Source organism: Acomys russatus, chromosome 5 (assembly GCF_903995435.1).
Source record: "Acomys russatus chromosome 5, mAcoRus1.1, whole genome shotgun sequence".
In the NCBI taxonomy this organism is placed as follows: Eukaryota; Metazoa; Chordata; class Mammalia; order Rodentia; family Muridae; genus Acomys; species Acomys russatus.
The window spans coordinates 36,009,669-36,037,578 of NC_067141.1; the positions used below are offsets into that span (position 1 = coordinate 36,009,669).

Sequence of the window (27,910 nt, forward strand, 5' to 3'; positions counted from 1 at the left end):
GCTCCCAGGAGGATATGAGAGGGACTCTAGCAGAGACTCCTACTAGCAGGGGCCATAGAGACTGAAGAAGCCACCCTCTAACTAGATATGTCTCCTAGTAGAGGGATGGGAATACCAATCTACTCCCAAAATTACCCTGCCTACAAGATGTGCAGGGATAAAGACAGAGCAGAGACTGAGGGAATGTCCAACCAATGCCTGGCCCAACCCAAGACCCACCCTATGGGAGAGAACCAACCCTGACATTATTAATGATATTCTGCTGTGCTTGTAGACAGGAGTTGTCCTCTGAGAGGCCCCACTCAGCAACTCCTTGAAACAGATGCTGAGACCCACGGCCAAACATTGTACAATACATAAATAGTCTTGTGTAAAAGTGGGGGGAAAGAGAAAAGGACCTGGAGGTGACAAGAACTTCACAAGACCAACAGAGCCAACTAACCAGGGCCCAGAGGAGCCTGCTGAGACTGAAGCACCAGCCAAGGACCTTGCATGGACTGGACCTAGGGCCCCTAGAAAGATGAGGCAGATGAGCAGCTCAGGCTTCATGTGGGTCCTCTAGTAAAGGGAGCAGGAGCTGTCTCTACATGGACTCTATTGCCAGCTTTCCAATCACTTCCCCCTGGTGGGTCTGCCTTGCCAGGCCACAGGGTGAAAGGACACATTCAGTCCTGATACAACTTGATGAGGTGGGGTGGATGGGAAGGGGGGCTCCCCTCTACTGAGGAATAGGAGAGGAGGGAGGAGGTAGAGGGAGGGACCGGGGGATGAAGAGGGATGGGGGCAAAACCAGGATGTAAAGTGAATAAATAAATAAATTTTAAAAAAACATTTGCAGGCTGGAGAGATGGCTCAGAAGTTAAGAGCACTGACTGCTTTTCCAGAGGTCCTAAGTTAAATTCCTAGCAACCACATGGTGGCTCACAACCATCTATAATGAGATCTGATGCCCTCTTTCTGGCCTGCAAGTGTACATGCAGGCAGAGCACTGTATACATAATCATAAATAAACCTTTTTAAAATTTTTTGCATAAGTCTTATGAGGTAGAGGACATGAAAAGATTTTAATTCCTTGTCATCACCACAGGTTTCACAGTATCTGATAGAAAAAAAACTCATATTTAATGTTTCTTTAAAGGAACACACAAAGGTATTTTTTTTTCCTCACTTGGATGACCTCAGAATGTGAACATATCATAAAGAACTTTGAAAAGAATAAAACATAAACTTCAGAAGCAATTTAGAGGATCCCAAGAGCACAGGGCAATCTTTCACCCCGCCTCATGGGGTCCCAAAGGGGGCTCCCGTTGCCTTGTTCCTGACCTTCAGTGACAAGAAGCAGGTTCTCACCACGACATCTTGGCAGCTGTTGCATCCCTACCCACCCCACCCCCCATCCATGTGCTCCGCAGACTGACATCAGCTCATCTCTTGTGGCATATAAAGGTCAAAATGTATGCTCTGGCTGTGCTCCAGAGTCTACCATGGACAGACAACTGGCTATTTCCAAAAGCTTTCAAATGGTAAAGATGACCCTAGACCTCTTGTAGGTTTAAATTTCCCACTCAACCATAGAATCATTGGCAATCCTTTATCAGGAAATGAACTGCACTATGCACTAAGCTTTTGATATTTTATAAGACCCATATGCTGAGATTGCACTCTGCCTTTACTGCCCCACGGTGTTTACAATACTACAAAGCCAGGCACTGACTGTTCGTTAGGCAGTCTGAACATCTCCCAAGTGCAAGACGGACAAGCGGACACCTCAGCATCGAAAAGAGAAGAAAAATGGCCGTAAGGATTAAAAAAAAAAAAAAAAAAAAACCTTTGCAACAACAAAGAAAATTATGAGAACAGAAGTAAAGAGGCTAGCAGATGTTATGAAGACTGGTCTTGCTGAGTTTGGCAGGAACTCTGAGCGTAGCATGGTGTGGGCAAACACATGACAGAAACACTCTAAGAACTGGACGAGAGACAGGAAAATGGGCAGGTGTTAGGAAGATGTTAGCCACACCGGAAAGCCTTGATCATTCACACATCTGCAACAGAGCAAAAAGTCACCCCAATTGGATATCGTGGGAGGAGTGGATGGGGAAGAGATAAGGTGCTGAGATAATCCAAGGGTTTCCACAGCAGGGCTGGCTCTGACACGAAGGGCTGAAGTAGAGAAAATGTGGGTTCACAAGCACATGGAAAAGGCCGTTAACTCTGAGCACTAGTGTTGCAGGTGACCTGCTCTTGGCATATGAATATGCAATGAGTTGCCACACCCCAAAAGGAGACCTTGCTTTAAATACCAGCAACCTGCAATGCTGCGTGTTGTCAACCATTTCACAAGTGAGATGGTGGAACCCGGCCAGGAGAACCAACTAACCAGTGTCTTCCCCTTGGGCAATCAGATAAAATACGAAGAGCTCAGAATTGCCCTGCTGCCTCTCTTCTGGGCTAACAGGGACAGAGTTCAGGATGCTGTACACCGGCAGCTGTGTGGAAGGGACTCCGCTGTTACAGAAGCCAAAGGCAAGCAGCACACTGAGTTGCACAAGAACAAAGCCTGACACCTCCAGCTGGACTTTAAAAGAAGCATCTGTCTAAAAGGCAAGCAGAATAACTCACAGGCAATGGCTTAGATGCTTTAGAGTCTTTAATGTTCTCCACCGAAAACACTAACAACACATGGACAACCGGGAAAGACCTCCCTCAGCAAAGATCTGGAATGTATAGTGTTGCCCTGGTCAAACTACAAACAGCCATGTTAACATAGTGGGGGGATTGAGGGGGGTGGGGAGGAGGGAATGACTGAGTTTTAACAGCCTAACTGAAAAGCTAAGAACCAACCATCATGGAACTTCTAGATCTTTCTCATGAAGCAGTGTTAAAAGTGAGTATATGAGAGGGTGCAGCTGCCAATCACAGAGGACAGCCATACGCAACGTCATGGGCTGAGCAAACTCTAAAAGCCTCTACAGAACCGCTTCATTAGCAATACAAAGGCACAGCTGTAAACCATATGGTGTTAGAAACATACCTACTACTTAACGCTCCCACAGTAGATCATTTTTATCTCTATTTGAGACTAGCAGTGTACAGATCCAAAATGCTCACAAGAGTCCCTGTAGATGTGAACCAGCAGCTGCACAGCCCAGCAATCTCACTGCTATCAGATCCAGCACATCCGGCCTCCCAACCTCATTGTGATGCGCTCCTGTGAGCTAGCAGGAAGCAGCCGATCAAAGTCCAAGGCAGGTCCTGCGATCCGCCTAGAGAGAAGAGCAGCAAAGATGACAGGCTGAATTCGTTAGACAGGCAGCAGGAGAGCTTGAAAATGCTTCCAGTTCAAGTGAAAATGAAGGTGACCATTAGCTGGGGGTCTCATCAGCTCTGCCGAGCCCCAGGTGTTTAGTCTTTATCTTTGAAGGAGCATCTGCAGTAAGTATGTATCTGGAAAGATCCATGTCTGTTACGCTTCCGTAGCCAATCCCAAGCTACTCTAGACTCTGCGTGGTGTTCACAGCAGTGTGCTCACAGCTGATGCATCTCCAAAAAATTCTTCATGAAGGCGGCCAACTTCTCAACGTCTTCAGTTGTGACAGCATTATACAGGGAGGCACGGATGCCTCCCACTGACCTAGAAAAACAAAGTTCCAACCAGTAAGACCACGAGAATCAGGAGGAAGCATACCAGTGTTAACGCCCTTGCCTACCATACATAAGGTTCCAAGTTTGAACTTCAACAACACAGGGGGGAAAAAAAGTGAGATTTAATAGGCACCTATTTTAGCACAACACAACTTTCACTAAGTACCCTGCGTAAGAGTTACAGCTTTTTGGGGAAAAACATCCCCAAAAAGTAGCACGAAGTTTCCAAGCTGTTAGAAAATCCCTTATGCTTAAAGGTCATCTACCATGCTCCCAGTCACATTTTTTTTTAAAGATTTATTTATTTATTACATATACAGTGTTCTGTCTGCATGTACACCTGCACACCAGAAGAGGGAACCAGATCTCATGATTGTGAGCCACCATGTGGTTGCTGGGAATTGAACTCAGGACTTCTGGAAGAGCAGACGGTGCTCTTAACCGCTGAGCCATCTCTCCAGCCCACACATTTTTAGCGTAGTTATTGACATGTTACTCATACAAACTAATGGGTTTCGCTGTGGTATTTCTACAAATGCCTACACTGGACTTTGACCATACCCAAACTATCCACCTTTAATAAGGAAGAAACGAAATGAGGGGAGGGAAAGAAGTCAGACGAAGAGGGTGACTAGGGGATTGGGGCCACACCACTCACTGGGCCATGCTACAGTCCCAACCACACACACTGAGCACTCTGCTGCTGCAGGTCAACCTGACGGCATTTATTGTTAAGGTATCTGATGTTCAGCTGAGCCCAGTGATGGTCTAACGCCGGGGTGGAGCAGGCAGCCCCCCCAGAGGCACTTTCAACGCTGAGGAGCCCCTGTGTAAGATGCACTACAACCCAGCCAGAAGTGGGTTTATGCCCCAGCAAGTCTGTAATGACCACCCCAGGCTGTTCTGCCTCTGACAGGCCTGAGGACCAGGTGTGCTTACCTGTGCCCCTTCAAGGAGATCATGTTGAGTTCCACTGCCTTATCAAGAAATCGTTTTTCCAAAGCTTCATCTCCTTTGGCATTGCCAATGCGAAACGGAATATTCATCCTGCTTCTGTTCTGGCGCTCCACTGGACATCTGAAAAGCAGGTTTGTTATTCCAGCTATGGCTCTAAGATGTATAATGTCTTAAACAAATTTATAGGGTTTTTGTTGTTGTTTCTTTGTTTGGTTTTTTTTTTTTTTTTTTTTTTTTTTTTTTTTTTTTTGAGACAAGGTTTCTCTGTGTAGCCTTGGCTGACCTGGATACCTCTGTAGACCAGGTTGGCCTTGAACTCACAAAGACCCACATACCTCTGCCTCCCCAAGTACTGGGGTTATAGGTGTGCGCCACCGCACCCAGCAAATTTATAGGTGTCTAGAACTATTTCATTGCCAAAGCACTTAGTACACACCAGGGTCTAGTGGCACAAGCCTCTAATCCCAGAAGTGGAAGTGTGAGCCAGGTGGAGGTGGTGCGTGCCTTTAATCCCAGCACTGGAGAAGGCAGAAAAAAACAAAGCAGAGCTCTTGCTACAATGTTATAATTCACCCAGGGAAAAAGCCCCACTCATACAGCAGTAGGTTAGCATTCGCTTGTATGACTTCTACCTAATTTCTGCAAGACTCAGTCCCTTCATTTGAATATTAGGAACAGCAATATCTTTGATTCACATTGTGACAAACCAGTAGGTCATGTGGTCATATGCATAGCTTCCAACACGTGTCAGCGACACAGCAAAGTGTACAGCTCTTTATGCAAGACTGCAGACAAACTGGGCCTACATGTGGCTGAAGACTTAAACGAATCAAAGATCTGGACTTGTAGTTCATGCCCCCAAATTACTTTACCCTAACATGCCTGTGTCTGCCTGTGGGAGCGTTTGGCTTGCAGTGGCTCTCCACCCACAAGCTGGGTTTACAGAGGTCTAACACCACGCCTGGCTCTCTATGGGTTCTTGGGATCGGAATATAAGGCTTCGTGCTTGCACAGTAAGCAGCTGGCTGACCGAGTCATCTCCCCATCCCTATTATTCTAAAACACAGATCCACTGCTGTGCAAACTCACTAGCCTTCGTCATTCAGGGATGCAGTGCAATGCCAGAAGAGTGTCTGCAGGCCTTCCATGGGCCAGGCCTGGGTGCCCGTCAGATAGATAAATCTATTACAACAGTCTAAACCTCAAAGGACCATAATCATTAAAAAACAGAGGTCCTGGCTTGCTTACTGAATGTAAATGTTATGTATATATGTGGAATTGAATGCATACACAACAGTCACATACCACATGGTATACAGCTAATGTACACCTGTACCCACCCTACAAGCTAGGCAAGATCAAATGTCATCACTCTCCATGATGCTTCTAAGTCCCAGACATGACCCTAGGTGCATCCCATCTGCCACTATGGCAAGAAGCCTGTTGTGGCAGGTTGGATAATGAACACATGTCCATCTCTCATGACCCAGAACTCTGCAAACAATGATCTTGACACAGGCTACCATAGAAGGGGGACACAGTCAGTCCATGCCTATAATCCCAGCCATTAGAAAGGGAAGGCAGGAGGGTAAATCAAAGGCCAGTCTGAGCTACATAGAAAGGCTAGCCTGGGATACATGCTGCAACCATGTCTCAAAACAACAAAATCATCCTGAAGTATTGGGGGTACCTAAGTCCCATGGCTCACTCTCATACACAGAAAAACAAGAAAGGAAAAGGCCACTACAGAGACTACGATGATGCAGCTTAAGCCAAGAACAATCTGGAAGAGAAGAAAGAGATTCTTCTCTAGAATCTCTGGGGGGAGCCAAACCAAGAATACCTGGATCTTGAACTCTGGGCTTCTAAAACTGAGAGTTTCTGCCATTTTAAGCTGCCAAGTTCATGAGTGTTTTGTTACAGCAGCCCCAGGAAACACCTACAAGATCTGTACATTGTCTGTAGTCCACAAAAACAAAGGCAGCCAGCGATCAGCACATGATCACCCATCCCTTTGTCGTGAAAATAGATATACTCGGTAGATAAATGTCATCCCTGCCATAGCCAATCTCATAGGGACTGCAGGCCAAGGATGGGGACACCTGTCCTAGAACAGGGGAAGCAGTGACCCTTGATAAAAGGGAAGGTACAGGGGGCCACTTGTTTACAGTGTGTGAGAGCCTAAGTTCAGATTCCCAGAGCCTGCAGGGTGGAACGCATCTGTAGCTCCACCTCTAAGGTAAAGTGGGAGAATCCCAGAACCTCAAGGGACTGCTAGCCTGGCAAATGGACATGAGCCACGGTGGCCTCGGGCCAAGATCATTATTATCAAGAAACCCTGTTTCAAACAAGATGGAAGGTGAGGGCTGACAAAGAGGTTGTCTTCTGACATGCACAAGCAAAATGCCTGCACACAAGCCCAGATGGGGAGCCGGCATTTACAGCATGAGAGAGCAACAGGAAGCTGCAGGCAACTTTTCCAGTGACACTAGGCAGGAGGGAGAAGAGATGGGGGAGTCCTACCCCCAGACAGCGATGCACACTTCCCTGGATCAGAGTATCTGAGTACCTTACAGACTGGGATTTCCCAGGGTGGGGTACAAGAGCAAAGACTTTCCCTACCTCCACCCTCACATCGTGAGGTATGGGACCATCCCTCACAGGTATGCCAGTATCCTGGGGAAGGTAAGTTTCGTGGACTAGTTTCTAACTCACAAGAGATACGATGCATTGACTTACACATAAAATCCTTGGGAATTATCAATAATCTCATAAATCATCTGGGATTTGACAGAGCTGAGCTTCTCCATGGCTGCGGCCCCGCCATTGTTCTTGATCCATTCCAGAACCATGCCCATGACGTAGATGCTAAACAGGGATAAAACACAGCACCGTTAGGTTCACCCCTGCAAAAGCTGGAGAGCAACGGACACAAACTGGTATTGGGAGTCACACTAAAACTTTAACAACATCGGTGCAAATTGACACAAGCAGACCACTTGAAGAGCACACCAAGGACAAGGCCAACACAGCTGGAGCTCATGTGGCATTCTAAAGAGGCAACACTGGACACCTTAGTGATGACATACCAGGCCCTCTGGGCCAGTGGTCTTCAACTTTCCTAATGCTGCGACCCTTTAACACAGTTCCTCATGATGTGGTGACATCCCCCCCCCACATAAAATTATTTCATTGCTACTTTATAATTGTAATTTTGCTACTGTTAGGAATTGTACTGTAAATATTTTTGGAGATAGGGAATTGTCAAAGGGGGTCGTGGCCCACAGGTTGAGAACCATGGCCCTAGGCCCTGCTAGACATGCTCCATGACATCCAACCGCACACCCCATCTCTTTAGACTGTCTCCCCAACCTCGTTCATATGACCCATATTGGGTTGTGGGGTTTGGTCTTGCTTTTGTTTTACCGCTCATTCCTCTATTTTCAACTTCTGTGAGCACGTCTATGTCTTCCATTCTAATCCTCAAGGGCTGGAAGTGCACACTGATCTTTTCTATCGTAGAGCCCCCACTCAGGGCCTCCCTCCTGGCAGAGGCAGTGTGGTACTGATGGATACCAGAGGTTGCATCCCAGCCCAGACACACGACACGGGACTAGTCACCATGAAAGGTAAAGCTTTGTCTTTACCTCTGAGAACAAGGAGTCGCTATACCTGTGGTGGGCACCTGGTAGGCGACCTCTCCTCAGCCCCACCCCCACATCCAGCACACAGATCCAGCAGCATGATTTGCTTCCCTGGTCATAAGAGGTGGGCATGAGACTTAACCAGAGCCATCAGCAGCTTCCCTGGGATTGTCTCACCTGGGAGTAGAGAAAGGCAGAGCTTGGCTAGTACATCCCAAGCAGACGGTATCCGTATCTTTTCTAACCAAACAGAGAAGCCAGCATCTTGGCTAGAGAAGCAAGGATCAGAAATGGAGACAATCTACCTGTGACCTCAGTGGGTGGGAGACTGAAGCAGGAGGGTTCTGCCTGTGCTACATACAGAGTTCCAGGCCAACCTGAGCTACATAGCAAGACCTTGTTCTCAAAATGAACCAAAGAAAGAAGTGGAAAAGAGATGGAGTAAGCCTTGTGTCCCTGGTTCTAGGAGGCCCGTCACAACACAGGACTAGCTCTTTCTCAGCCAAGTGTTCGCCTTTTTATCTCCCACAAAAACCCATGCTTGGCACAGGGCCTGGCAAGAGAAGCCCACACAAATCGTAGCTCTTATGTACCCAAACTAGGCTGAAATCACACAGAATTTAATAACGGCAGGTGGTTTGCTTCAACAATCTTCTGACTGCCTTTAAAAAGTCCCACATATCCCTCACTAAAAGCGCATAGAGCCGAAGCAGCTCTCCCCCAGAGTCTGGAGACCGCCAGCTCCCAGCTCCACTCTCTCTCGCTGTGACTGGGTCCAGGCATGGGATAAAGGTGATCTACGGGAGCTGCAAAAGTCTGATGGGAAGGAAGGCTGAGCAAAAGCCTGGGTCAGAGATGCCCCAGCCAGGCTGCTTCCTGTTCACAACCTGTTATGGCAGGCCAGGGTAGATTTCTGTCCCTGGTTCTAGGAGGCCCAGCCACAACACAGGATCATCCCTTTTTCTGAGCCAAGTGTTCAGACTTCTTATCTCCCACAAAAACCTGTGCTTAGCACAGGGCCTGGGGAGAGTAGGCAAAGCTCTGACAGACAAAGGACTGTCACTCAAAAACCTCTGACACTGACTGGTTGGTCATTCGCTGTCTCAACTGGGTGGGCCAAGCACCTAGGAGTTTCCTCCCAGAAGGCAAAAGAAAGCACCACCAGACACAGGAACCTTACAGAAGTATGTAGCCCCAAACTGCTCTGACCTGGCATCTGCAGCCTACTCAGCCAGGAACCACTGGAACATGCCACCATGACCAGAGTCAAGCAGAGCCACCACTAATAACACCACAGTTACTTTCACCTGATGTTTTGCTATCCCTGTATTTCAAAACTGCAGATTCTTTAAGAAAACCCAAAGCAACAAGGACCTCTGTCTCAGCCAGGCCTTTAGGACCAACCCTAGAGCCTGTGTTCAGGCTTGCTGCCTATCCTCTCTGTGTGACTTCTTAAGATCTGAGCAGGCCAAAGCAGCAGAAGCCAACAACAGCCTGTAGCCAGCCGCCTTAGCCTGTGTCTCCATTGCTTCAGCAAGCAGCAGCTGGATCTGAAGGAAGCAGGCTGCTCAGAAAACAGAAAGACAGCCCTGGGGAGAGGAAGCTCCTGCCTGCTTTCCCACCCGGTGGCCAGCTAAGCACTATATTGGGCCCTGTGAATGCTTATCACAAGGTGTTTTGGAGTTCTACTTTATCACTAACTCATCGAAAGCCAAAACTCTTGAAACCACCGTCTTACAATGCTATGTGGATTCAGAGCTTAACTGACTGATGCCTTTACTTCTAAACTGGCTACCTACAAACACACCATTCAAGCCTACCTGAAATGATTAAGCCACAGCAAGCCTGTCCTCTCGAATATTGTGCAGCTATGAAAAGTAGAGTAGAAAGGGGCAGGCATTTAACCTAATACAACAGAATGCCCACAGTACACTGCTGGGTTGAAATAAGGATTCAGACAAGTCTGAACAGCACAGTTCACAGTTCACTGACACAACTAAATATATGAAAGTATACAGGTGACCTCCCCAAATTCATGAGTTTGGCAAGCACGGGTTCAGCTAAGCTTGTACAGAAAAAAAATTCAAAATCAGTGTCTGGAGTGAATATAAACAAATCTTTTCCTCATCATTACTTCTTACCCAATACAGTATATCAATTATTTAAAGTACTTACATTATATTAGGTGTTATAAATAATCTAGAAATGACTTAACACATGCTGGAGAATGTGCATAGCTATATATTGTGTCCTTTTTAAAAAGAGTTTTGACCACCTAAGAATTTTGGACTCCTTGGGGGTCCTGGAATGAGTCTTCGGTGGTTAATGAGGGTGACTGGATATGCAGGCAGTGTTTCCCTGGTAACAGTTCACTTAAGAGTGGGTGCTATTTGTGTGTGTGTGTGTGTGTGTGTGTGTGTGTGTGTGTGTGTGTGTGTGTGTGTGTATTTAAAACAATATAAATTTTACCTATGTGTCAGAGTCTAGAAAAGGTCACCAGGAATGTCCAGGCTGCAGATGAGCTCCTGGGCTGGGGACTAGGTGTCCTAACTGTTTCAGAAGCTTGTGAAAGCATTCATGCAGCTAGCCTCCCTGAGGTCAACTCCCCCACACCCTGCGTGGTCCAGCTGCTCTCCTCCTGCCAAGGGCCGCTGCACAGGCCAATTGCTGCCCTTGCATTTGCTAAAAAGCCAGAGATGCCCTTAAACGCCTGATTCTTCTGTCTTCCAAATCCTGGGAATACAGGCATATGTCTTATATTTTCACCAACTGAAATGAGATAATTGGATAAAAGACATTTTCCCCTCACATTGGTGATAAAGAACAGCGCAGTGTACATAAGTAGGAAGTGTTTTATGAAGCTAGAAGGGTTCTTTAATATCCTTTCCTCCACCCACTAATAGGGTTGAGTGTGTTCTACTAATGGGTTAACAAGAATGTCACCATAGCCCTTTATTCCAGCCCAGCACCTGCCTAAGGCTGCTGAGCAACAATTCAAGGCCCAGTTTATGCAGAACAGCCAAACAGGTCCCGGGGTCCACAGTCTTTTGGCTGTGACCAAACAAGGAAACCGAAGACCACCCTCAGGACACGCTTGTATCCTTAACTGCCTACAGGTGACGTGGAGAGGGTTTGTCCTCTGCCTTGCTCACAGTGTCATCTCCATGAGGAGATGGCTCTCAGTGGCCATTGCTAACCTTGAATGTTAAAGCACTACAGTGAAGTCCCACAAAAGGACACAAAGGGGGAAAAAAAATTGGGGGGAGAGGGGACGACACACCAAGCCTCACCTTTCACATTCCACACATTCACTCAATTTCAATCTAAGTATATTCACCACCCTGACTTGCGCTGAGACGTCCTTCCAATCTGAGGAAGAAAGTGCTCCTGTTCTGCTATTTCTGGCTCGGCAGTTTCAGGCAGGGGAGTCCTAGAGAGGGGGTTTCCATCCCAGGGCCAGGTCAGGGTCTGCCCAGGCTTGGCACAGAGGCTGGTATGTGGAAACACTCTACTCTTAAGGAAACGGGGGACACAGAGGAGACTGTTCTGTATCACGTGGGTGACAGAGAAACAGTAGAAACTTCCAACCGAACTTTAACTCTCAACTCTTCCCTTTCTTGTGTGTGGGGGAGGCATTTTCTACAACAGGGAAGGAGACAAGAGAACTCTGGCACCCGAACCTAGCCTAACCCTGTTCCTTCTGGAAAACCACCCTGGTTGTCCTAGACACGGGACACGGCACTTTTATCTTTGGAGAGCTTGTTGGTTAATGGTCAACAGTCGGCGCCCAGATTATCAAGACCAACAAAAACCAAGACTGTCATCTCCACAAAAACTAGAAAAGTTGACCAAACAGTGCTGGACAAAGGACGCTGAGTGTGTCTGGGACTTCTGGGTCACTGGCCAATGAAGCATGCTCTGCTTTCCCTCTACTCTGATGAAAGACTACAGCACCCCAGTTACCTGAAACATGGGGGTGTGTTATACAAAGAGTTGTTCCCCGCCTGCAGTTTGTATTCCAAGACTGAAGGGCACTCTTTGAGGGCAAACCCCAGCAGGTCATCACGAACGATCACCACCGTCACGCCAGCAGAGCCAACATTCTTCTGAGCACCGGCAAAAATCACACCAAACTTCAAAACAGAAAGAAAGAAACATCAGCTATTTCCGAAGCATCTGTGGTCATCCATAAGCCATGCACACCAATATCTAGCTCTTCCCTAAGCACAGTTTTTGTAAATGAAGGGATCCAGTCCTGCCTAGGAGCATTCCATACTGTAGAGCAAGTCAGCACTTCTGAGACCCAAGGCTTGGCCTTTGCCAGACCGGGGCCTCCCACACCCAGCACTATGAAGTCCTGGGACAGATTCATCCTCCCACAATCCTTGTTCTACTTTCAAACCAGTCTTTAGAACAGGCCCTCTCAGGGCTGGAGAGATGGCTCAGCAGTTAAGAGCAATTGTTTCTCTTACAGTGGACCTAGGTTAGTTTCCCAGCACCCACATAGTAACTCAACCATCTGTAACCCCAGTTTCAGGGGATCTAACACCCTCTTTTGACCTCCAAGCACACGCACACACACACACACAGACACATATACATGTAGGCAAAACACTAATACGCATATAGTAAGAAATAAATCTTTTTCAAAACAGTTTCTCTGTGTAGCCTGGCTGGCCTTGAACTTACAGCGATTCCCTGCCTGAGTCTCCCAGTGCTGAATTAAAGGCATGTGGCACCACACCCAGCTAAATAAATCTTAAAAATAAAAAAAATGTTTAACTAAATTTAAGTGGCTTTCTGGTCCAGGCGTAGTGGTACATATCTATAATCCCAGCACTTGGGAGGTGCAAGCAGAGGATGGAGTTCAAGGTCACCCTTGCTTGGCTTCATAGTGAGTTCAAAGCTAACCTGTTATATAGGGGTCCTCTGGATTGAAGTATAATTCAGTAACAGCCTGCTTACCGTGCATAAAGCCTGGGCTTCATGCCCAACATTGAAAAATAATACACAATAAAAATGGGGCCTCACTTTTTCACGTACTCTGGTGCCTCACATTTGACCATGTCCCCTGGAGGGGGAGACCTGGTAGCACTCAGAGGAAGGACAGCAGGTTACCAAGAAGAGACTTGATACCCTATGAGCATATACAGGGGGAGGTAATCCCCCTCAGGAACAGTCACAGGGGAGGGGAATAATGGGAAAATGGGGGGGGGGGGAGAATGGGAGGATACAAGGGATGGGATAAACATTGAGATGTAACAAGAATAAATTAATAAAAAAAATAAAAAATTTAAAAAAAATGGGGCCTCCAAATATTTGGTAACCAAAATGAAATACTATCATTTAATCTAAAATAATTTATTTGTACAACTGTTCTTTTCATTAAATATTGAAATGGTTAGAGTATAAATTTTTAAAAAGTTAAATCAATGGGCTGCAGAGATGGCTCAGCAGTTTAGAGCACTGCTGCTTCTGCAGAGGACTGGGGTTCAATTCCTAGGACTCACATTCTGACCACTGCCAGCATCAGACACACATTGGGTGTACGTACACATATGCATGCAGGCCAAACATCATACATGTAAAATAAAATTATTAAATCTAAAAAGAAAATTAGGTAAAAATTAATTGCTACAAACTTCTATTTAGAGAAGTCAGAAACTGCTGTGAAGGAGGCTGCTGCAACACAACATGAGCGGGTGAGACGCCTGAAGGAGAATTTGAGACTATACCGATGTCTAACAGTTCTTGAAGATATTTTGTTGTGCAAGATACAAACCCTTTCTGTGTCGCCTCATGAAACCCTCAGCAGGGATATATAGGTTCACAACTGGCATGGTTTGGAGTGGACAAACGTGTAATCCCAGTACCAAGGTGACAGGAAGGTTTCAAGTTCAAGGCCAGGCTGGGCTGAGCTATGCAACGAGATCCTTCTTTAAAAAACATAGGGCAGCCAAGTGTGGTGGCACATGCCTTCAATCCTGCACTAGGGAGACAAAAGGCAGGAGGATCTCTGCTAGCTCAAGGTCAGCCTGGTCTGCAAATTGAGTCCAGCTGTCTGGAAAAACCAAAATAAACAAATAAACAAATAAAAACACAGAGCATGGCTATAAACCAAACATCATAAATGGGTATAATGGAATACTAGTCTAAAACAGAAGTTCTGATACATGTACCATAATGAACCGTGAAGACATTAGTGAATTAAGCCAAGCTCTAAAGAGCAAATATGGTCCCATTTACCGGAGGTCCCTTGAGTACAAATTCATAAAGTGGCAAAGGCAGGGTGTGGGAAATTTTAACAAGTGCAAAGTTTCAGTACAAAACCTGAAAGTTCTTGGAGTTGGATAGAGGTAAAGGCTGCGCAGCAATGCTAATGTGATTGAGGCACTGAACTGCACACCTAAAAGTGGCCAAAATGGGGCCAATAAGGTGGTCTACTAGATAGAGCCAGGGGTGGTGATGCACACTTTTAATCTCAGCATTTGGGAGGCAGAGGCAGGTGGATCTTTGTGAGTTCGAGGCCAGCCTAGACTACAAGTGAGTCCAAGACAGCCAAGACTACCCAGAGAGATCCTGTCTCAAAAAACCAAAAAAAAAAAACCAACAACAACAACAAAACAAACAAGAAAAGATCATCCAGTAGATAAATAACCTGCCAACCACACACATGCCATGGCAAGAGTGCATCTATGCACAGCCACAATTGTAAAGGAATTTTCGTACAGAAACATGGCTGTTGTGGCAAGGGATCATATCCAAAGACCTAGGTCTGTGCGATCTAGGACTATGCTGGAATACAGACACCCCTTTAATCCCAGGAGACAGAGGCAAGCAGTTCTCTGAGTTCAAGGCCAGCCTGGTACAGAGCAAGTTCTAAGTAGAGAAAGGCTTAGGTCCAGGCATGGTGGCGCACATCTTCAATCCCAGCACTCAGGAGACAGGCATGCAGATCTCTGAGCTCTGGTCAGGGAGCTCAGTTGAGTCAGTGAGCTGAGAGGCAGTGCAGTGGAGTTGACGTCATGGCAGTTCAGTTCACGGATTTAGAGGCAGTTTTACAGTGAGAGTGTTTAAAATAAAAAAAAAAAACAGATTGACGAAAGAACAAGCTAGACACAGGTAAAGACAAAATGAACCAGAGAATGAGGAGGCACCAGAAGATTAGAACAGACTGCAACAGTTAGTTTGAGACCAAGCAGAAGCTGAAAAAATCCAGTTTGAATCAGTCAGCTTGGAGAGGAGTTTGAGCCAGAACAGCTGAGTTGGTTGAATCAGCCAGTGAGAGTCCAGAAAGAGCTAAAATGGGTGAGTTTATTCATCAATAAGTCTCGGAGGCTGAAACATTCTAGACCTAAATTAGATTGTATGGAGGCTAGAAGTTTCTAGGACTAAGCCTAGGTTTACAGATGACAACTGCATCAGGGAGATAAAAGTTACTTTTACACGTGTGTGTGTGTGTGTGTGTGTGTGTGTGTGTGTGTGTGTGTGTGTACATACTTTTAAAAAAAGTACAACAGAGTCTCACTGTATACTTTGGGCTGGCCTGAAAACTCAAAATATAAACCAAATTACCATTAAACTCAGAAGTCCACCTGCCTCTGCTTCTTTAATGCTGAGATTAAAGGTTTGTGCCGCCATACTTAATGTCTGTTGTCGTTGTTTCAAGACAGGGTTTCTTTGTGCAGCCCTGGTGCTCTGGAGCTCACTGCATAGATCAGGCTGGCCCTGAACTCAGAGATCCACCTTCCTCAGCTTCCCAAGCACCACCACTACCTGGCTGACTTAGATATATTTTTTTAAACATGACTAAAATAATACATTTTATTTTAAGTATATTTTACCACATTAAATGGGGGAGCATAGCTGGGCATGGTAGCCCACAATAGGCAGGATCTCTGTGAGTTCAAGGCCAGCCTGGTCTACACAGTGAGTTCTAGGACAGTCAGGGTTATGTAGAGACCCTGTCTCACAAAAACAAAAACGGGGTGGATGACCTTCATCAAAACCCCACCACCGTCACAAAAAAGGAGCAAGGAGAAGCTCAGCTGGTAAGGGAACTTTCACGCAAGCCTAGTAGCCTGAATGCCACACCTGGAGCCACATAAAGGTAGGCAAAGAGAAGTGACTCCATAAAGTTGCCCTTTGACCTCTACACATGCATCTCTCTCCCTCACTCAAGCTCACACAGGAACAAACTTGCACAAACACACACATGCACATGCCAAACAATAAAACAAAAGAAAGATATTTGCAAGGCAGACTACCAGTTGGCTAGCTTGGATGCTGTTTTAAAATTCTTTACAGACCCCTCTTTTTGCATGTACCTGCTACAGTGCCCCTACCCCCACCCCGTACCTGCCCAGCCTTAGTGGGCACTCATAAAGTCTGTATGTGCTCTTGGTGGACTTTCAGAGTTGAGGCTGATAAAGGCAAAGGGATTGGAGGGGGGTTTCTTCATAGTTCTCTGGGCTTGGTAGCCTGCTCCTGACTTTGGAGGGAGCATGCCACACTCAATGTCCTCGTCAAGAAGTTTTCAAGAGCAGGCAAGTTCCTCTCAAAAGCAGGACAGTTCCCCAAGGCCTGACAGGTAGGCCATGAGCAATCCGATTTAGATGTTCAAATGGCTAGTAATGAAATAAGCAGACATCAGCCTGCTCTCTGACATCCACCCTGGCGACAGGGGCTCTGTCAGCCTCAGGCTCCCGCAAGTCTTTCCTCTGGGCACATATATCAAAACACGGCAAATAAATAGTCACTGGCTTTCCCACCCAACCTTTCATACTTTACCTTGGAAACATCCACTGGCCTGGATAAGAAGTTTGAGGACATGTCACAGACCAGCACTGCTCCCTTGACGTCAGGTATGAAGTCAAACTCCACCCCGTGCACAGTCTCATTTGCACAGAAGTACACATAGGAGGCGTCAGGGTTGAGATTCCAGGTGCTTGGGTCTGGAATTTCTATCACAGAGGGCAAATTTGAGGCTCTGCATACTTTCTTCACCCTCCCCCCATTTGTAGATGAAGTCACCCAGAAGGCTGGTTAAGTTTCCTGAGGGGAAAACTGACTCCAAAGCACTTGACAAGTACAGGGATCTCTCCACCTATTCTTGCCATCACCACTAACAGCTGAGGAGGACCCATCACAGCCTTTGAATTTACTGGGCACAAATAACGTTCAAATGCGGCATAGAGGGGCCAAGTGTACCGGTGCACATGTGCAATCTAGCACTTGGAGGCTAAGGCAGAAGGACTGCTCCGAGTTCAACGAGAGCCTGTGCTACATCAAGACTACCAGGGCAGCCAGAGGTACACAGGAAGACTCTGTCTCAAGAAAAGCAAACAAAACAAAACAAGCCAGCAAAAGGGATGGTGGTTATCTGAAAGTTTTCTCGCCATCAGGAATCCATCTATCTTACACCTGTTCCTGTCTACTGGCTTCTTAGGACCCCAGTGCTTACCCACAATTATGGATGCATGTGGTTCCAACAGAGCCTATCAAAGCCACACCCTTAGGGGTAAAATGTGACTGAGGCAGGGCTAGGTGACTAATTCACAGCAGGGCATGTGACACTATTATTGGAATGCTCCAGCAAGGGCATTGAAACTTAAGAGACTATAACAAGCTAAAGAGCAACTGTAGCCATCTTCCTAAAAAAAGAAACTATTTTCCAGACTACAACCTATTATGGAGGAGATAAGGAGTGACTAGGGCACTGGCAGCATCACTGGGGGCCCTGACCTCCCCATAAATACACCAGACTGGCTTCTGGGCTTTTAGCTAAGCAAGACTCTCATCAGTCATAGGAGTAGATAGTAGACCACCATAGCCACATAATCTAAATGAGATCACTAGGGACGGGAAGGGACCAGCAAAAGGACAGCAAGGGTAATGGCCAGTCACCACCTCCCCATCCAGCTCGCTCCCCAGAACTTACTTGTGTAACTTCCAAGTTTAGGGTGGACAATGCTCACGGTCCCAAACTTCTTGGCTTCTTCCGCAGCCTTAGCTGACCAAGCTCCAGTTACCACATAGTCGGCACACCTTCCAGCTTTCAGGCCAATCAGATTTAAGGGGACAGCACTGAACTGGCCACACCCACCTCCTTGTACAAAGATCACCTTATAGTTGTTGGGAACAGCTCTGGCCATAAAAACAAGTGACGGTAAATATATAAGCTCCCACATCAAAGATGGAGAATGAATGCTGCTCCACAGAGTGCACACTTCCGGTCTAACGCCACAGAGGCTGGGAGACGGCTCACTGATTAAGTGCATGTACTGCTCTTGCAGAGGACTTGGGTTCAGTTCCCAGCACCGCCATTGAGCAGTTCACAATAGCCTATAATTCCAGCTCCGGAGTATCTGATGTCCTTTTCTGGCCTCTCAGCGCACGCGCGCGCACACACACACACACACACACACACACACACACACACACACACACACACACACACACACAAAGAAAAGAAAAGGAAATACAGTGACATCTCATTATTATTCTGCCTAACTCAGTTTAGTCATTTACTTACTGGTTTCTCTGGCACTTGTTGTTGACGATGGTAGAAGCCTATAGTAACTTCTTCCTTTTCCTAGTAATGCCCTGCTTTCTTTAGGGAACCCTACTTCTGCTGCCCAACCCTCAGAATTTAACGATGACCGACCCCAACTCAGAAGATGAGCAGTGAGCAAAGCTGGCCAGTGGGATCTGGCTGAGATCTTTGCTCAAATCACAGACAATGACTTTTTTATATTAGATGAAAGGGGTGTTAGTCTTTGCAAACACGGGTGCCCTCCTGGCAAAGCTGGCACACAGGTAAGCAGGGCAGGAAGATCCTCCTGGTGCCAACAGGGTTCCTATATCCTCTTTTGCCTGCACAAGATAAACTTTTCCATTTTTGCTTAAGTCAGGGAATTGGGTCCATCACCTGTAACCATACTGAGTCAGGCATCACTGAGAGGTGTCCATCTTTGATAACTCTAGGTCTAGCTGAGTAAGAAAAAAACAAACACAAGTCAGGACTAAGAACAAACTGCTCTGACTCCAGGGTGAAAAAGATGACCAGGCTGGCTGCACAGATCCCAGGCCTCACAGTAGTCACAGCTTAGAGATGAACAGGCAGAGGACAGAATTCCAGCTTCAGTGCACAACAGAGGGGGCTGGGCACTGGTCTGTGACTGTGACACAGAAGTCAATAGGAAGACAGGAGTGGGAGAAGCCAAGCAGGCATGTTGAATGGTTTCTCCATTCTAATTCAGTGGACCTGAGCTGCCCTTAAATTTTAATATCTACCCCATCTAAGTGACTCTTAAAGTGACAGGAGGCCTACTATTAAATTATTTATGCTGACAATAGTGAACATTTCGTTGTCATTTTATGCAATGATAATAATAAATTTGAGAGTATTCGGAAGATAATTATGGACATTCTGAACATTCTGTCAAAGTGGATAGCACAGAAAAGAATATAATAAACACCCAGGTTTATGACATACATAGCAAAGCTAACAAGTTGGTCATTTAAGAAACTTACAGTAATATGGAGCTGAAGATCTGCTTGACTGGTTGAGAGCAATTACCACTCCTGCAAAGAACCAGGTTCAGTCCCCAGCACCCACATGGTGGCTCACAACAGTCTATACTTCCAGTTTTAGGGGATCTACCACTTACTCTGACCTCTGAAGGCTTCCACGTAGTGCACATACATATATACTCAGGCATACATAACACATAAAACAAAAAATTATTTTTTTAAATAAATAAAATATTTTTCAAAACTTACAGCAATTCCCTCACAAGATTCTCCGTGTTGTTAATAATCTTGGCAAAATCTGATGACCTGTGACTCATTTCTGTGGAAGCAAAGAAAAACAAAAACAAAAGAAAACAAAAATAAAATTGAGTACAACTCCAAACAAAAAATGCTTGTGGAATTTATGGAGAAATAAGATAAGGAAAGCTGTGAGTTCAGATGGCAGCACATGCTCCTTATCATAAGGGGCGATTCTCACTGGTGTTGAGACTGCGAACAGTTCAGTCCTGCAGTCACGGCACACTGGGTTTTCAAGTAGCACATTAACTGACCATTAGGCTCTTGTCAGCTCCTGCTCTGCCTGTTTCTCCCGAGCTGAAGACGCCGGGCTCTGCAGGAGCAGCGGTGCGCCCACACCATCCCACAGTGCCAGTGTGCAGGAGGCCAGGGATTGAGTCAAGGCCAACCTGAGGTAACAGCAGGACTCTGTCTAGGAAAAGAAGCAGTGAAGCATGGTTTGCTAATTCCCCTGTAATGAAGTAACATTTCTCCTATAACTTCAGCATTTAGGAGACTCAGGCAGGGGGATTGCCACTGCCAAGGCCAGGGTAGACTATAGTATGAGATCCTGCACTTGGGAGGCAGAGATAAGAGGATCTCTAGGAGTTTGAGGCCAGCCTGGTCAACATAGTTGAGTTCCAGGACAAACAGGACTACATAAAGAGACAATGTCTCAAAAATAAAGGAAAAACGCAAAAAAAAAAGCAAACAAGCAATAAGAAACCTAAGTATATGTCCCAAACATACAGAAACAAATGTTAACACAAGTAAGGCAGACAGCTAACCCTAGAGTCTCTACATGTAGTGCAACCTGTGGAATGTGCAGGAAAAACATATAAATAAATGTAAAATTAGAGCTGGGAGGTTCTTTTCCTAAACAACACAGGAGCAAAAGTCTAATAAAGAAATTATTAAGCAAGATCTTCATAGAAACTTGTGAATTTTAAACTTCTACGGCTTTCGTTTTGTTTTTTGTTTTTGTTTTTTGAAGCAGGGTTTCTCTGTGTAGCCCTGGCTCTCCTGGACTCACTTTGTAGACTCAGGGTAGCCTTGAACTCACAGAGATCCATCTGCCTCTGCCTCCCCAAGCTGCTGGGGTTACAGGCGTATGCCACCATGCCCAGCTCTTCTACAGGTTTTTATTTAAATATAATAAAAAGAACTTTTACATTGAATGTGAAGCAATATGACAGATGCTTGGTGCCCCCTGTATGTGAATGTTTCCACTAAATCGCACATCTGTGATCAGTAAAAACCAATTATGGACCGGTGAGCCATGTCTAACTTCTCACCACCACTCAGGCTGTGTCTAGTCTTTACTCCAGCAAACATGCAACCCAAGACATTAGAGTCAAATGTGCCTGTAACAGCCGACAGGAAGACTATACAGAGTAAAGCCTGGGCCGCAGGCATTTTTTTTTTTTTTTTTCTTTTTTTTCCTGTTTAAACTGATCCCAGGAACAGAATCCAAAAGTAAATCTTACCAAGCACACTGATGCCAAGTCCTTTGTAGTCTAGTAGCTGTTTCTGAATCTCTAACAATACCTAGGAAAAGAAAAGATTTCAACATGCTGTGCACATCTTCCCCTTTTCACACACACCTGGGGGGTGGCGGCTGTCAGCTAAGCAGAGGCCCATGGGAACCAGGCTTCTGGTCCCGCCTATAGCCCCCTCCCTCACTTCCCAGAGCCTCACCACTACAACTTACACAAGCTGGGCCTGAAATCAGACAACATGGTTGATCCAAGATACTTTTCCAAAGCATTAATTTACCAATTCCCTAGAAACTTGCCCCCCGCCCCCTACAAATCCCCTTTACCTCTCCCTTGAAGCCCACTTATTAGACATATAAAAGTCACAGTTCATGGACTAACAGAAACAAAATTCTAATTCTGTTCAAATCATACAGGCAGGTTAATGTTTCATGGGGGTGGGGAAGCACCAGATTCTGATAGGTGGCATGGACAGAAACCTACCATGAATTAGAATGAACTCTAGGAGCCGGGGCTATGCTGCCTGAGGATCAATGATAGAGCTGCTGCCTAGCACATAGGATCCTGGGTTTAATTCACAGCAAAGCTGGGGGGATGTGGAGGAAAGAGAGGAGGGCAAAGGGAGGAGCAAGAGGAGATGTATTCAACCCACGGTGAAAGAAGGTTTTCTTTTAGTTGTGGACTGCATCTTCACTTTGTATACAATTAGTCCAGTCTGATAGAGCAGCCTTTGAAGGGCCATTGGGATTTACTGATATGCAATCAATCGGGAAACACATCATTCACATAAATTTCTCGTATTAAATCAAATTAGCAATATCAATTCCCCTATAATGAAATGGAGAACAGACGCTAGAGATGTAGCTCGGTGGTATAATGTGTTGGGCACACTGGAGGCCCTTGGTTCAATCCCAAACACCAAAAGAAAGAAAGTCAGGAGAGGGAAAGGAAAGAAAGAAATTAGAAGAGACAGAAGGAAGTGTGGAGGGAGAGAGAGAAAATAGGATGGATATATGTTCTCATCTAATTCAGGATATTTTTTAAAAATCAGTATTGAAACTATGAGAGGTCACGGTTTGCTTACATAACAATATGTTGAACATTGCTGAGACAAGAAATGAATCCTTACAGATGTCTATAATAAAGAAAAGCTCAGGCAAGGTGTGGTGGCCTATGCCTTTAATCTCAGCACTCAGAAGGCAGAGGCAGGCGGATCTCTGTGAGTTCAAGGCCAGTCTGGTCTATATAGTAAGTTCTAGGACAGCCACAGCTCTCTTAAGAGATCCTGTCTCTAAATAAAGACACTAGCTAAGGCCCAGTGTGGTAGAGCACACCTTTAATCCCAGCACTTGGGAAGAAGCAGAGGCAAGCAGATATCTGTGAGTTTGAAGCCAGCCTAGTCTAAGTAATGTTACAGATCAGCTGAGCTATATAATGAGACCAAACAAAAAGGGATACTAGCTAAGAATTGGCCTAGATGGGGGTTCTGCAAGCCTACTAAAAAGGGTCCAAATCCTACCCTGGCAATCTAACTTAAAAACAAAAACAAACCCAAGATATCAAGTTATATGTTGAAATAGTGTACTATGCTATCTGTGTGTGATATATACATCACACATATATATTACATATGTATATATCTATTAATATATACAATGTATATATGTGTGTACATTTATAAAAATATTTGAGTAAATACATTCATATAATAAAAGAAACACCTGCAGCCAGGTGGTGCTGGTACACACCTTTAATCCCAGCACTAGAGTGGCAGAGCCAGGTGGATCTCTGTGAGTTCGAGGGAAGCCTGGTCTACACATCCAGGATAGCTAGGGCTGTTACACATATAAACCCTATCTCAAAAACAAACAAACAAACAAAAACAAGAGAGAGGGGAGGGAGATACAGCGCAACAGAATCTTGGTTTGTGTGTATGAGTTTTTGATTACTAATTTATTTGTGTGTACCCTCAGAAGCCAGAAGGCATTCAATTCCCTGGAGCTGGAATTACAAGCAGATGTCAACCGACCAAAGTGGTTTCTAGAACCTAACTTGGGTCCTCCACTCTGAATTGCTGAGCCATCTCCCCAGCCCTGCATTTTTCTAAGCACATTGTTTAAAAACACACCTATAAATTTATTAGCAGGACTAAACAGATAGCTCAGCTATTAAGAGCACATTCTGCTTGCTCTTCCAAGAGTCTAGAGTTTGCTCTCCAGAACCCACATCAGTTGGCTCACAACTACCTCCAAGTCTTCTTGCCTCCTCAGGCACCTGAAAACTCATGTGCACACACCCACACAGACACACATGCATACACATAATTTTTAAAAGTATAAAATGTTATTTTATAACTAAAATCACTATTCTAAAAAATACTTCTAGCCAAAAGCTAGACCACTGAGCCATTTCTCCAGCCCCAAGTATAGCATTTTATAACTTTCATTTTTCTTTATGGATGACAGTCACAATTTTTTTGAAAGCTTCTTTAATCTTTATAATTCAACTAAATCAAGAAGATTCCTGTGCCAGATGTGGTGGTACATGTTTTTTTTTTTTTTATTAATTTATTCTTGTTACATCTCAATGTTTATCCCATCCCTTGTATCCTCCCATTCCTCCCCCCCCCCATTTTCCCATTATTCCCCTCCCCTATGACTGTTCCTGAGGGGGATTACCTCCCCCTACATATTCTCATAGGGTATCAAGTCTCTTCTTGGCTACTTGCTGTCCATCCTCTGAGTGCCACCAGGTCTCCCCCTCCAGGGGACATGGTCAAATGTGAGGCACCAGAGTACGTGAGAAAGTCGTATCACACTCTCCACTCAAGTGTGGAGAATATTCTGACCATTGGCTAGATCTGGGAAGGGGTTTAAAGTTTACCTCCTGTATTGTCCTTGGCTGGTGCCTTAGTTTGAGCGGGACCCCTGGGCCCAAATCTGCCTATCATATTGTTCTACTTGTAGATTTCTAGGACCCTCTGGATCCTTTTATTTTGCTGTTCTCCCATGCGTCTCTCATTTAGAGTCCCAATAGGATGCCTTCCCCTCTGTCCCAGTTTCCTGGTAAGTGGAGGCTTTGGTGGGACATGCCCCTTGGGCTAGTATGCAGATATAAGTGAGTATATACCATTTGATTCTTTCTGCTTCTGGGTTAACTCACTCATTATGATCATTTCTAGCTCAATCCATTTATCCACAAATTTCGGGAATTCCTTGTTTTTAATAGCTGAGTAGTATTCCATAGTGTATATGTAGGTGGTACATGCTTTTAATCCCAGCACTTGGGAGGCAGAGGCAGGCGGATCTCTGTGAGTTTGAGGCCAGCCTGGTCTACAAAGCAAGTCCAGGACAGGCAAGGCTACAGAGAAATCTTGTCTCGAAAAACAAACAAAAACAAAAACACTAGGTGTGATGGTGTATGAATTTAATACCAGCAATCAGGAAGCAGAGGCAGGTGGATTTCTATGAGTCCGAGGCCAGCCTGGTCTGCAAAGCAAGTCCACAACAGCCAAGACTACACAGAGAAAACCTGTCTTGAAAAACAAAACAAACAAACAAACAAAAAAAATAAACAAACAAAACTCCTAAATTGAAATAGCTCATGCCTGTAATCTCAAAGTGGTGGCTAGTTTTATGTCAACTGGACACACTACGGTCACCTGTGTAGAGAGACCCTCAATTGAGAAAATGTCTCCCTAAGATCGGGCTGTTGGCCAGCCTGTAGGGCATTTTCTTAATTAGTAATTGATGAGGGAGGGTCCAGTCCATTGCAGGCTGGTGGTCCTGGGTTCTAGAAGAAAAGCTGAGAAAATCGTGGAGAACAAGGCAATAAACAGCACCCCTCCATGGCCTCTGCATCAGGTCCTGCCTCCAGGTCCCGCCCTCAACGCTTTTGATAATAAACTGTTATTGGGAATTTTGAATGATATAAACCCTTTCCTCCGCAAGTTGCTTTTGGTCATGGTGTTTCATCACCGCAATAGTAACCTTAATTAGACACCCTCTCTTGGGAGGTGGAAGCAGGGAATAGTTCAAAAGCAGGCTGCAGTACAAAGTAAATTCTGGACTAAGCTGCACTAAGACCTTGCCTTATCCTACCTGGCAAAAAACAGCCCGCTCCAAAACAGAGTCGGGTGGGGGTGGGGGTGGACTCCAGAACTCCGCTCAGTTCTAGCAAAGAACGTCATGGGAAATGAACTGCAATGGCCACAGCCCCGTTCTCGGCTTGCGCGGCTGTCCCTACAAAGTGCCCCTCTCACACTGTAAGATCCTGTTTCTATCCCACAGAGTCCGCGGTGTTCCGGGGAGATCGCCAGGATTCAACAAGAGATAATTGTGCAAGTCTTGGCCATGCCCGCGCGCTGTGGCAACCCGTTATCAGATAGCAGCTTGGGCAGCTGGTCCTCGGGCTCCAGGCCATGAGAGGCATCTCACTCCGCACAGCTGGGGTGCGGGAGGAAGCTGCGCCGGACGGGACGGGATGGCATTCCGATCAAGCAAATGGAACTTAGCCAAACAGACCAAAGCCTTTCAGAGCCTGAGAGTGACAAGCAGGTTTCCAAGAGAAAAGCTTTGGGGCTGAGTGGAATTCGAGCGGGGCGAAGCTCGCAGCTTTCAAGTCCCAGAGTTCTGAGGACTGTGTTCCCAACGCCCAGAGCTTTAGCCTGCGCTCCCCGGAAGCAGACCCTGCTCGCCCCCTGGCTTTCCAGCTGATCGCTCATTCATTCACACGCCCACGCGCTCTCGTGCACGCTGAGCCAGTGCGGCCACCTCGCCCGCAGGCCCCGCATGAGGCTGCAGGTGCGCGCCGCCTAATTCACGCCCGAGTCTCTGCACAGGAGCCCACTGGCCTCGGAGGCTACATCTCGATAGAGACATCCCGACACCCCGCACACCGTTGCCTGTAGCTCGACAGCCGCATCCCGACACCTAGCATCCCGACGCCAGCGATCCCGAACGAACCTCGCCATCTTACCGAGTGTGGCAGCTTGGCAGGCCCGGGCCCAAAGTTAATCACTTGCTTGGCAGCGTCCATGATGCTGAGGCGACAGCCAGGGAAGTAGCTGGAGCAGAGACCACACGAACTGCCCGCGTCTTCCTATGCACGGGTGGGGCGGGCTTCGGCCCGCAGAGTCGGCACCCCATTGGTCCGCTGTCTCGTGCGGAGCACTGATTGGCTCTCACCCAGAAGCTCGCCTCCCCATTGGCCGCGCTCACCATCCGAGCCTGTGATCAATTGCTCCTCCTGTAGTGTAGAATTTCAACCCGCCTTAGCCGTCAACGCAAGAGAGCGGGGGGATTGCACCAGCCGCCCGCGTGGCGGGGCGCCTGCCGCCTTCGTGCACCTCTGGGCGCTGAGCCCCCGGCCCTGGCCTCTAGCTAACTGCGAGGTGGCGGCGAGCAAACGCATTGCACATGGTCCACCAACAACAACCCCTGCTGTGCCGGGCTCTCCTGCGTTTGTTCCAGAACCAATCCCCATTATCCACCAGTTTCCTAGGACCCTCAGAGACACTGCAGTGTAGAGACTGGTCACCCAAAGTAGGATGTGCACGGTGAAGAAAGGCTTGGAGGGTGGAGGCCATAGGATTATGACCCGGTGCACCCGATAATCACAGCACTCGGGTGACAAAGGCAGGAGGACAGCTGCTTGGAAGCCAGCCAGGGACTACACAGAGGGGCCCTGTCTCAAAAATAACATTAAAAGCCTTTATGTTTGCACATGGGCTCTAGCTCGCTGCACCTCAAAAGGACAGAGGTGGCTAGGAACTTTGTGCGCAGTGCCCCATTCCCACGCCTGCCCTCCCATCCCATCCCTGCCGCCCCACCCCCTGCCCTCCCATCCCACCCCTCCTGCTGCCTCACCCTCATCCTGGAGAGCCTATTTCAAATTGCTGACTCTCTATTCTCTCATTGTCTCTTTCATGAACCAAGGAGCAAGAACCTGAATTTTTGCTCTCTTGGCCCAGAGCTCCTCATGCTGTGAGGAGGTATCAACAGGAGAATAATAAGCAAGCCGAATGCAGCCCTGACAAGAGGAATGTGGCCCTGAGCCCAGCTGGGCACAGAGCCAAATCTGTTTAAACTTTTCCACACAAGTTCTCTTTTCAAAAGAGTTACACTGGAGGCTGACTTGAGATTCTGGAACAAGACGGCCCCTTCTATGCAAGGATAGTTCTTTTGAAGTTCAGAACAGTTTTAAAGCTCCCCCCTCCCCTACTTTGCAGTTTAACCCAGATTTCCTTACTATGAAAATGTTTTCCCAGGTTCTTTGAAAACATTTTCCCAGGTTCTTTCATGCAATGGATGGCAGGAATAAGCACAGGCCTACTGAGTGCTAACACCAACCGCAGCATCT

General features: G+C 46.4%; 1 protein-coding gene across 1 annotated transcript; it reads right to left on the minus strand.

Moving 5' to 3' along the window:
* Window positions 1–3,489: 3,489 nt before the first annotated feature.
* On the minus strand, window positions 3,490–26,688 carry Psat1 (phosphoserine aminotransferase 1). The gene is made up of 9 exons (XM_051146205.1): window positions 26,528–26,688; window positions 21,542–21,602; window positions 20,028–20,097; window positions 18,184–18,389; window positions 17,034–17,206; window positions 12,207–12,376; window positions 7,339–7,467; window positions 4,582–4,719; window positions 3,490–3,631 (listed from the first exon to the last, which is right to left on the minus strand). Exons 1-9 carry the CDS (start codon window positions 26,585–26,587, stop codon window positions 3,526–3,528), a joined length of 1,113 nt encoding a protein of 370 aa, XP_051002162.1. The 5' UTR covers window positions 26,588–26,688; the 3' UTR covers window positions 3,490–3,525.
* Window positions 26,689–27,910: the final 1,222 nt, after the last annotated feature.